At 37.8% G+C, this 12,391-nt stretch overlaps 2 protein-coding genes across 2 annotated transcripts; one reads left to right on the forward strand and one right to left on the reverse strand.

Annotated features, from left to right (window-relative positions):
• Positions 1 to 96: 96 nt before the first annotated feature.
• FOMMEDRAFT_72464 (DUF300-domain-containing protein) lies at positions 97 to 921 on the reverse strand (the record flags this gene model as incomplete). The annotated part of the gene is made up of 6 exons (XM_007262276.1): positions 97 to 185; positions 239 to 365; positions 423 to 504; positions 555 to 619; positions 671 to 769; positions 844 to 921. Coding segments are annotated over 6 exons (540 nt in total), but the record flags the coding sequence as incomplete, so codon positions are not given.
• Positions 909 to 2,884, forward strand: FOMMEDRAFT_164999 (uncharacterized protein; the record flags this gene model as incomplete). The annotated part of the gene is made up of 3 exons (XM_007262277.1): positions 909 to 976; positions 1,024 to 1,080; positions 1,134 to 2,884. The coding sequence occupies 3 exons, from the start codon at positions 909 to 911 to the stop codon at positions 2,743 to 2,745; spliced, it is 1,737 nt and encodes a 578-aa protein (XP_007262339.1). The 3' UTR covers positions 2,746 to 2,884.
• Positions 2,885 to 12,391: the final 9,507 nt, after the last annotated feature.

Consider the following 12,391-nt stretch of genomic DNA (forward strand, 5'->3'; position numbering starts at 1 on the left):
TCTGGGTAAGTTTCAATCCTAATAATACCGAATAAAAGTATGTCTTACACTGAAAATGTAGAACCACTCGACTCCTCTCCTGCTACTTCGGGATTGCTACGAGTCAACGAGGATACTCACACCCTTTACGACACCAAAAGTACTCAATAGTGACAGAAAAGTTGCTTGCCAGAACGTCAAGAACACTATACAGAAATGAATATCCTACAATTACAGAGAAAGTCTCGCATTTGCTCACCAACGGCTTTGACTGCAAACAGCTTCAGTATGGGTCTATGGCGCGCAAGCTGCGACGATATAGGGATGTATACTTGGATGAGGCAGTACATGGCGATCGAGACCGAGATGGATACGATGATTGTGATCTAAACATAAAAACATCAGCAAATTCGACAGATTATGGATGGGCTAAGTCGACGAACGTATACATGACCCCATCCAGGTGACCACGAGTCCTCGCAATACAGGCCAACGTAGTCGAGTATGACAGCAGCAAGAGTAGTCCTATTTTATTTTCAGTTAATTGAATAGAGGTAAGAAAGTTGTTGACGTACGTCGGACGGACGACGCAATACTGCAATACGCCCCATTTCATCATTTGAAGGAAGTACAGCCCGTCCTATCCAATCCTATGAATAATCATTCGTGATGTAGTTTTCAAATGACGCACCCCAGGTTTAGACTTGATAGAACCCAGAGGAAGCATCCATTTCTTGACTGGTTCACCGCGCTGGATAGCTCGACGATCGTTCTCCTTACTCAAACCAACCTTCGCGAGAGTTAACACAATGTGTAAAGCAAAATGAAAAAAAAAAAAAAAACGATGGAGCCGAAAGGTCATACCTTGAGGAAAATAGCTCTCTGTTCGTCCGCACTCGGAGATAGGTACAACAGGAGCAGATAGAAGAATGACGTCAAGACATATGCTCTTCATTCGTCAACTTGCTAACAGGTTGCTACTAAAGACTCCATATATGTAAGTTCACGATCGTTCAAGGTAATGTAGGTGCTAACGGTTCGTAGGACCGCGGACGACATTAACATTGGGATTGGTGCAATATTGGAGACGGTCGAAATGACGTGCGTACATTATGCTTCACCCGTAAATACAGTATACCTATCCCCTGATCCAGTATCTTCGCATTCTTACATATCAAGGCCTTCTCGTACAAACCCTACGTCCAAACTCCCGATCCACTCCTGGCCAAAACAGCAGCTTTCACACAAGATGACGTAGTACGAACTCCACGTTGGCGGTCGCTCGGACATGCATTCGACTTCCGTGAGACGTTCCGCGAGTTATGGGACGGACTCATGTATATCGTGCGGCGATCTAGAGGGACAGAAACGGATACTATGGCTCGGCGGATGGCAATAAGGGAGGATGTGTTCAGCGTAAGTAATCATTCGAGGCGAGGTCATCCTCATCGAACCGTTTCCGACTCACACTCTAAGCCCGATGAGAAATATAAGTATCAACCCGTTTCTGTGTCCATCGACGTCGAGAAGGAAGTACTTATCGACAGTGAACGACAATGGATCGGGACTGGTGATGATTACATTTACGGACTTGGATTTTCACGACGAGAGCGAAGTGCGGGACTAGCGGAGCAGATTGAAACTGAACTCGAGCAACGTGGTATCACTACTCCGTTCTCGCGTACTTTAACTACTAGTAGCAAACCAAATAAGAAGACCAAAAGTGGGAAGAAGAGGCGGCGATCGCTGTGGAGAAAGGCACTCGATCGGATTTCACGGACCAGTACGGGTGCTGAGGAGAGAGGGAACGCTGCAACTACCGATAGACGAGAACGGTCTAGGGATGGGTATACAGAGTACAATCCTATTCCTATAGCTGAAGAAGATTCGGAACTTCCTGTGTCTTCCTCAAGTATGGATAACCAAGTATCGCATCATCAGCATTCGCCACCAGTACCCAATTCTTCTCATTCTCCACATCTATATCCTTCCAGAAACTCCGATCTCCCTCCCTCTCCTAAACCTATATCCGTGCAGGAAAGTATCTCCGGCGGGCTCTTCTCCAATAAACCCTCTTCAGAATCGAGTGGTCCAACCTCACAGACGCATCCATCTTCTCGAGGGAACCACGTTCGACTAACAGCACCCGCTCCCGTCGTATCTTCTCACAATCTTCGTGCTCCTACACATCAAGCTACCCTAGTCCACTCGATTGACTGTCCAGGATTACTGCCGAGCTCTGGAGAGTTTGGTTACTTGCGCTCCATGCCAGCAGGTGAATCAGATTCGGACATGCCGAACCATGCACCGAGAGTTAGAACGCTTGATCAGGGTACTGTGGACGGAAATGGAGACTACACTGGACGTGAACGCAGGAGCAGCCATCGTCGAGAACATGCGCACCACGAACGTTTATACAATGTCGTTACTTGGTCGGCAAGACAGTCTATGTCTCCACCTCGCATAACTTCTTCATCTTCCAGAAGTCCTCTAAGTCGTCATCCTGTCAACGTGTCTTCACCTCAGACGAGAGGAAGGGCAGGGCGGATCAGCTTGTCTCACGGTCCAAGACAAATAGTCCTACCAGTATTACTAGGAGGCACAGACGCATCTCCGGTTTCTCCAACATTACTGCCAGTGGAGAATATCAGAACAGCCAATACGTATTCTCGTGCCTCTCGGAGCGCTTCTGTGTTGAACAATCAACATGCATATCCGTCTCAGTCTCGACGGTTCGATATGTGCGAAGATACAATCGTAGAGTAAGGAGACATCGATTCTACTAGGCGGGACGTTTTGTAATCTTGTTTTTGTATTTCTTTTTGATGACACTGATGAGTATAATCACGAACTTTTCCACACTCTTCACTCGTTGCTCATTGATGTATGCAGACGAGAGTGTAACAGAAGGCCATGTGTTAACTACAGAGTCAGAGAATTATGCATCAAGCTACCAGAAATTGACTAAGACACGAGGATAGCTGACTACATGCATCAGGTTTACTAGTGTTGAGTACTTGCTCTGAATTCGTTTTGTAGAATCGTCGCGGCTGATTGTGGCTGCTCTAAAGTCAGTTACTTTTGAATGACATCAGGAAAAGGTCTGATTCTATATATGAGCTTTTAAATTATATTATATTAAACTATCTTTCTTGTGATTAGTATATAAACTAAAATACAGTGTATAATTAACATATAAAGCAAATACAACTATTGTAATATATATACATAAGATAATACAAGCTATACATGATTATATATAATATGTATATGAGTTATATTAAACATAAAATCTAATCTAGTAAGCTGTGTTATACATTTCTATTATATATAAAAGTACTTATAGTACTCTAATTACTTTGCAAAGGTGTAAATGACTTTTAGGTTGAATGTAAGTTTACAATAATATATTTCAATTGTATTGTATGTATTATGCAAGAGTTATTTTGTGTATACAAACTTTAGAATATAAGAAATATTAGGCGCTTATGTAATCACATGCTGAAGATCGAGAGCATATAATGATGCATTTCTTCTCGTCACTCCTTGTCTCCGACCTTCACCATCTCCTACAACCCTCTGCCACCCGTTCGATGTCAAGTTGCACTTGTGTTCTCTCCAGTACAGTCCTCCGCTTGCAAACGTCCTGCCAGCAGGCACTCTGCTTGCAACAACCTAGGCAATAAACATTGCTGCACTTGTCTTCCCAATCTGCTGTTGCAATGCCTGCGCTGCGCCTCAGGTTCCGCAACGACACAACTAGGTGACTACACCGTCCTTCAATGTAAAGCGTAAGCAGCCGGTCCACTTCATATAATAGCCTGCACAACAGTTGCTCATCCCTCTCCTCCCAACTTTTTATCTCCCTTCCACCCTGTCCACTCTTTGCTCCGCCTCTTACGTTGCCTCTCTCACATTGTCCTCCTTTTTTACATTCGCTGTTCTTTTCGCATTACTATTTGCACATTTGCATTGTTAGCTAATACAGAACAACTTCTTCAATAGTTCCATACATTCCTATACAATCACTCCTAAGGCACAATCCTCTATCCAAGTCTGTGTACACTCTCTGTAAGGAAACTCACTGTTCCTCACAAGAGAATTCTAATTGCCCTTAGTTCACTCAACTACTAACTAGGATAACCTAGTACTTAAGTAAGGGGTTAGGGAAAAGAATCCCCTTTACTCAGTAATTGATACTGTCTTTTATAAGAGTATACATGTGTAGATACATGAGGAGAAAGTGTAACTAACTATAATAAGAATATATGTGCTTGTGGGTCCTACTGTGTAATGATCTAACTCAATCAGTAATATAGTAATAATAAAATACAAACTAGTAAAGTAAATCCTTACACTTGCTCTCTAGCATTTAGTTCTAAATACTAAAAATCAGTAAAAAAGGTAGAGAACTTACTAAAAGTAATAGTTAGTAACAAGTAAATAATGAAATACCTTACTCATACATATGGGAAACATTCTTGTAATGTATTATTACCTTCTCAAACTAATCTGAAGTCAATCTAGTAAGTATTAAGACAGTAGTAACATTCTGGACAGTGAGTAGTATGGTTCTAAACTATGTGAAACTAGGTAAAATGTTAATAGATTAAATGTAGTCAGTATTACTATATAGTTAATGTAACGATTGTGCTACCTGTGCATTTGTGCTACATGTGTTGTAGGTGCTTGTGGGTGTTTTCCTTTTTGTTCACTAGACTACCCTGTATCCTACTATATGTGTATATGCATATATAAAGGGTTTTCAAGCTAAGGGTTAGGGGATTCTTTCTCCTTCTTGGTGCTCAATTACTAGGTTATCCCAGTCAGTAGTTGAGTGTGCTAGTAAAGAGAGAATCTTCACATAAGGCTAGTATACCTATCCTTACACATTTTTGACTGAACCCACCTTTCCCTAAACCTGCTAGGCTTTGATGACCAGAACTGAGGGTTTGATCACCCTAATACATTTCTCACATCACCTAGTACTCCTACAAATTCAAAGAAACAAGTGAGTAGTTTGCAAATCTAAATTAGAGATGCATATACTCTCACTATAGCTACTAGAATTCTTAGGACACTCAAGGGATGTGAACAGATTGTTCCCCTTAATGCAGAGAGACCCTCTTGTCAACATTACAGAAGGCAAGTGTCATTCAGAAGTGCTGAAAAGTAGCTGTCCCTGAATGTAGAGAGATTCAAAACAGTACACACTACAGATTTTGAATTAACAAAGTATGTAGACAATGGACAACAAGATTATTTATTGAGTACTAAACACAATGTAGCTACTGAGCCTCAGCAGACAATCCCAGAAGGGCCCCCAAGTCTGGAAGTTACTATTAACATGCTAGAGAATAAGTCCTCATCTACTGTGAGCTGGAGACAATCTGATGACCCTTTGCCAGGTGATAAGTCCTTGTCTACACAAGGCTGGAGGCACCCTAATGAACTATTACATACTAGTAACATAGAACAAAGGCATGTACCTGTACTAGTGCATATAGTTAGACTAATGCACACTGTAGAGTAGACACTAGCAAGTGCTTACCTTACTAGGCTCACAGAAGTAGAGAATAGTGGTACAGAGAGTGTAAATACTTAGGAACCTGGCATTGAGGATTCTGTCAGTAAGAACAAGGGTATTAGTAAAGGAATAACACTTTCCTTACAGTAGGAAACATTCCAGAAGGTTAGAAAGACATTTAGAAATGTCCATAGGCTAGAGACACTGAAAGCCATAAGTAGGCTAGCCAGTCCATTCAATCAAGGAATTGATATTAAGGAATTGAACAAGAGAACTCATAAGTACAATAGTATGTATTAGGAACATGAAGGAATTATTGATCTAGACACAACAGATCAATCTAAATTAACTAGACACAACAGATCAATCTAAATTAACTAGAGACAATTTAGCTGAATAGATATATTAGAAGATATGTACTAGATATTCAGAAGCTACTAAAAAAATGCCCAAACAATTGAAGGATACTCTACAGTTTGAAAGCACACATTCTTGGAAGAAAGATCCAGGTAAACCTGTACCTAGTAATAAGAAAAGTGTAAGAGCAAATAAAGGAAAAGCTCCAGACATTTGTAATTACAGTCAGGTAGAACTAGACAGTTCCAGCAAAGCAGATTCCAATGTACAAAGAATGTATTTTTAGGAGATAGAGTACAGACAAAATGCAGAATCAGGATAATAGAATTTCAGAAATAAAGGCTACAGTAAGGCTCCCAGAACTCCTCAGGAATTACCAGTTTGTTTCAAGCAAGAAACGTATTGCTCTAAGATAGAAAATCAAGGCAAGGACTTCTACAATAGATACAACACCCTAGTAGGGCAAGGAGACACATTACAGAATAAAATACCTGTATATATGTACCATTATACTAATGTTCAAGAATTGCTACATACACCCAGTACAAAACACAATATTAAAATGAATAGGCTGAACCCAGACGTGAAACTTACAGTTCTGGATGCCTCTGATGACAGTGAAGACAAATCAGAAACTGTGAAAGACAAAGAGATTGAGGAAAAGAATTTCTGCTACAGTTCTGTACCCTCTATCAAGTACAGTACAAATGGGAATAGTAAAGGCTACAGAAAAAGAACCACACAAGATACTACTGAGTCACAAAGCTCAAATACACTGTAGACAAGTAGATTCACATTAGTGAGACTCTCAGACAACCTTGCAAGAAAGAGTTATGTGAATCATACAATACAGAGAGTAGAAATTGTAAAAAGGTAGGATTCTAACCTGGATCCAGGCAATAGCTCTTTGGATCCTTTGGATTTGAGTGGATACTTGAGCTCTGACAATGGTAATGATAGTGATGCATTATTCAAACCTACAGACATTGATTCAAGTGACTCTGAAGGTACTAAGAAGTGTAAAAAGCTTACTAAGAGGAAATGGAACAAGGAACTTCTCAAATTGAAGATACAGATACAGAGTACAAAACCTATCATTCCTACAGTTTATTCAGGTGAACCTAACCTTCAAAGATATACCAAGTTCATTATGGAAGTCAATCAGTACATGAAACATCATTGTATTAAACTCTTTCCTAAGTATTTCTGTAAAGTTAGAGGGGAAACAAAAGTCTATTAGACCTTTAAAGAATTGTGATAAGGTCCATCAAGATTTGTTCATACCTATTTTCTGTAGATAGAAGTCTATAGCTTGTCCTTTAATAAAATTAGGTAGTACTCCTACTTGTTCTTTAGAGAAGTAATGTAAACCTGATAACAAGGACACAGAGTCATACAGGAATATTTGTACAATCTAGAAATGAAAGCAATCAACCTAGACAATATTTCTGATAGAGATTTGACTAGAAGAGTATAGGATAGACTTCATCCTAAGTACCAAAGGCAATTACAGTTGGATTGTTTGAATCCAGACACAGTATTATATGAAGAATTCAAAGACAGGCTTGAGAACATTGAGAAAGCAAATGAAGCTGTTGGAATTAAATGGTATACAGATACTAGAGATTGATTCTATCCTCAGACTAACAAAGAAGACCATTGAAAAGACAGATGGAAGAAGAACAATCAGAGGAATTACAGGAACAATAATAGAAATTGACCAAAGGACAGGAATTATGATTATAATTGTAATAATTATAACAGGCAGCACATACAGTCTAACAGTGTAGGTCCTAAAGAGAAAGACCAATCTAAGGACTACAAACCGAAGTATAAGGATACTAGACAGAATAAGTAAGAGAATAGTAAGAAAACTTATTCTACAGGTGTGAAAAGGCATTCACAAGCTGAACTAGACAATATGAGAGTTAAAGGACAATGTTTTATCTGTAAACAGACTACTCATTTAGTTAAAGATTGTCCTACACATAGTACAGTAAAGCTGAACAGTGTTTCCAATGCAAATACATTGTCTAAGAGTGTTAATATCAATTATTCTGCTCTAGATAAGTTAACCAATACTTTGGAAGACAATAATTACTTGGATTTGGATCTTATAGCAGACAATACAATGGATCCATCATCTTCTATGTCTTGAATACAATCTATGGCTATTCAGATACATTATCCAGATGATAGTTACAAGTCTACAACTCAGAAGAATGAGAATTACAATTCATTAGCTGGTTATAACACTATTTTACAAGTATTTAGTCTAGAATGATTGGATTTGAAGCTACAAACCTTTTCTGACACTTCAGAATTGAAGATTCCCTTTGTAAATGCTGAACTTAGAAAGAGAAATCAGAGGAGAATGAGATCAATCTACAGAAATGGCAATTTCTACAGCAAATACAATGATACAGTATGTTTTGGAATTACTAAATGTCTCATAGAAGGAATTCTGTACTGTTTTGACTGGAAATGCAACAGGAGACTCTGGAATAAGTATCTACACAATTGATTCTATGTTTTCAGAAGTACAGACACGCAGTTTACAATCATTGATAATTGGGAGAATGGAAATGAGTACACATTACCTGTCAAAATCACTTTTCTGAACAGATTTAATGTTAGAGAATGGTATTCTCTACTCAGACAAGCTTAATATTCAGCCAAATACATTTACAATCATCAGGAACTATTAGAGATAGAAGATATCTTTAATCCTGAATTATTTGAGCCAATGTATTCAGTTGCAAGCATGGAAAATATTAACTTGTGTCCCATATCTGGAAATAGAGCATATATGCATGATTTACCTGTACAAATTCACACCATGACTACTAACTTCAACAATTTCAATACAATTGAGCATACTACAGCTTATACTAAGGACTTTAAGAGATCAATACCATGTCCTATCATAATTACAATCAAAATCAATAGAGAATTAGTGAGAGCATTAATTGATTCAGGATCATTAGCAGATTTCATGTCTACCAAGTTTGCAGATCAAATAGGTGTCAGGAAGCTTGCATTAGCCAAACCTTTACCTATCCAATTAACAGTACAAGGCTCTAGATTGAAAGTAAACTATTGTACCAATGCTAGAATACAATACAGAGAAGTAAATGCAATACAGTACTTTAATATTATGAATTTGGATAACTATAATATTATACTAGGAACTCTGTTCCTCTTCTAGCACAAAGTTTCTATTGGATTCAATGAGTCTAGACTATGGATTGAGAGTGTAATACCTCTACCAATAACAGGAGAACAAGTCACAGTCATTTCATCAAAAGTTATTAATACTTATGATTAAGAAATTGACAAATGTAGATAAGAAATTAAGCTATATACTGTGGATTTGTTCAAGGACGCATCAGAAACGCCTCTACCACCTCTTAGAGCCATTAATCATACTATACCACTCCTAGATGAGGATAAGAAGTACAAGTTCCAAAGGGCAACTTGTCTGGATCCTTTGAGAGAGTAATAGTAAAACAAGAGAAAGGACTATATTCAATCAGAAAGATGGAAAGTAGTTACAGGATCGAATGTGATGCTTATACTACTACTTCAAAAGCCTAGAAAGACCAAGGAAGACCCTATACAATTGAGAACAGTCATTGATCTTAGAGAGTGTAACAAGAATACTAAGAAACTATCATCTCCTTTACTAGATATCAAATCAGTATTGAGGAGAGTTGCTTCCAAGAAGTATAAATTACTTATTGATGGTAAAGACATGTATGAACAGATTAGAATAATCTCTGAGCATGTAAACAGATTAATATTCAACACTCTGGATGGAACAATGGTTAGTGAAGTAATGTAATTAGGTGATTGTAACAGTGGAGCCACTTATCAAGTGTTAATGAACCACATTTTCCAGCCTTACTTGGGTGACTGGATGGATATCTACCTAGATGACTTAGTGATTTATTCAGACACGATTGAGGATCATATGAGACATCTCAGAACCGTCATTGATATATTGTGCAAGGAGAAATTCTACCTTAGTAAACATAAGATACAATTGTTCCAGAAAGAATTAAAGATACTAGGCCACATTATTGATGATCAAAGCATTAGAATGGACCCTCATAAAGTCGATTCTATTCAACAATGGAAAGTACCAACTAATAAAGATTTGCTACAAGGTTTCTTAGGATCAGTAGGGTATTTAGCACCCAATATACCTCAGTTATACATTTCTACAGGCATTTTATCAAAAATTGCAGGAGAAACTGCATTTTTCAGATGGACATTCACTGAACAGCAAGTATTTGATTAAATAGTAAAGCTAGTATCAGATTTCAGACATAATCACAGAGTAGTATTGGACTATAGTAAGAATGTGTCACTTATCAACATTGTTACAGATGCTTCTGCCTCAGGAATTGGAGGAATAGTTAGCTAAGGTCTTGATTGGAAAGATTCCAAGATAGTAGTGTTTTTCTCAGTGAAATTAAACTCTGTATAACAGAATTACCCAGTACACAATGTAGAATTACTAGCAGGAGTAGAAACTATACTAAGACATAAGAATCTACTACAAGGAATGTATTTCTTTTGGTATACTAATCACAGAGTGTTAGAACACATTCTAAGGCAACCTGTATTAAGTAGAAGACAAGCTAAATAGTTAGAGAAGATATTAGACTTTGATTTCACTGTAAAATACATTCCAGGCACTATAAACATTCTTGCAGATGTATTATCACACATATACTCAGGAGATCTACCAGGAACAACTTGATCTCAGTAAGAATATACATTGGAACTCAATGATGATGATCTATCAAGGATTAATTAAGTCAGGAATAATATTTCACAGCTGTTAGAGATACAGGATACTGTATATATTAAGGCTAGACTAGTAACAGTAAGGAAAAAGCCACCTAGAGGATTGATTACAAGTTGACTGTGTAGCAGAAAGGTTAGATTAATTACTAGATGTGCCAGAAACTTACAGACAGACCTTCAAACAGAGGGCAGGCCTGCTACAAGAACTAGAAGCTGGTTTACAATACCAGAGAAAGCAGAGCAAGATCAGGAAACAGATATACATAGTAAGGTATCAGAAACACTGTCTCAGGACACTGAACAATCAGATTTACATGAAATAAATTCACCTGTGAATGTACCAGACACTAGAAGTGATATGCAAGGATCCAGACATTCAGACAATGATATTAGATTGGAAATTAATGATCAGAACGTTCCAGTACCAAAGAACACTACTGATCAACTCTGGAACTCGATTGAACTGTAGTTACCTGATATTATAGCTCAATCTTCACTAGATTTACAATTCCCAGAATGTCTCAAAGGCAGATATCATGAGGATAACTTCTTTAATCAGATATTACAAGATCCAAAGTACTTTCAGAATTTTCATGTTGAAAATGGACTCATATTTTGCTAGGAGGGTGAGAGGTACATACTTTACATACCTAGAATTCTAATACACAACAGAAACACTAGGGAAATTGTAATAGAGTATGCACATTCTATTTTGGCACACCTAGGACCTCAAAAGACACTTACATATCTTAGAGAACAAGTTTGGTAGAAAGATATGATTATAGACATTAATTCCTACTGCAATTTGTGTCATACATGCAAGATCAGTAAACCTAACAATCAGAAACTGTTTGGTTTACTACATCTGCTCTCAGTACCTAGTAAGTCTTGGGAAGGCATAGGAGTGGACTTTGTTGGACCTTTTCCTGAATCGAAGAACTGTTTAGGACCTTTTGATATGATTTGTACAGTTATTTGTTTATTAACTGGTATGGTACACATTATTCCTACTAGGCAAACATACAGAGTAAGAGAAATTGCAGAGATAGTATTTGAAAACGTCTATAAACTGTATGGACTGCCTAATTACATTGTTAGCAATTGTGATTCCCTATTCACCAGTATGTTTTAGAGAAGATTACATGAACTTATAGGTATTAAATTGAAGCTATCAAGTGTATATCATCTACAAACCAATGGATTGACTAAGAGAATGAACAGAACAATTACTCAGATGCTCAGACAGTGTATTTCTCCTAAACAAAAGGATTGGATACATAAACTACCTATGATCAAGTACACTATCAATACAGTAAGGTCAGAAACTACAGGATATGTACTATTCTTTCTAAATTATAGTCAGATACCAAGGAACTTGATATAGAACAACCCTAGGAAGGATGAATATCCTAGAGTTAGGACTTATGCTCAGAAAGTAAAGGATGCAATACTACAGGCACACAATACAATCCTTCAGGCAAGGGTAAAGCAAACTAGACACACTAATAGACACAGACAACCCTCTCCCTTTGAATTAAATGATCTAGTGTATGTTTCCACAAAGAACATGAATTTACCTAGACAGTGAGTAAGGAAACTAGTACCAAAGTATATAGAACCTTACAGAATAATCCAGAATGCAGGAAACAAGGCATTTGAACTAGATCTACCTAGGGAAATGAGGAATCATAACATACATCCAGTGTTTCATTC

The sequence above is a fragment of the Fomitiporia mediterranea genome, assembly GCF_000271605.1.
Source record: "Fomitiporia mediterranea MF3/22 unplaced genomic scaffold FOMMEscaffold_1, whole genome shotgun sequence".
NCBI lineage: Eukaryota > Fungi > Basidiomycota > Agaricomycetes > Hymenochaetales > Hymenochaetaceae > Fomitiporia > Fomitiporia mediterranea.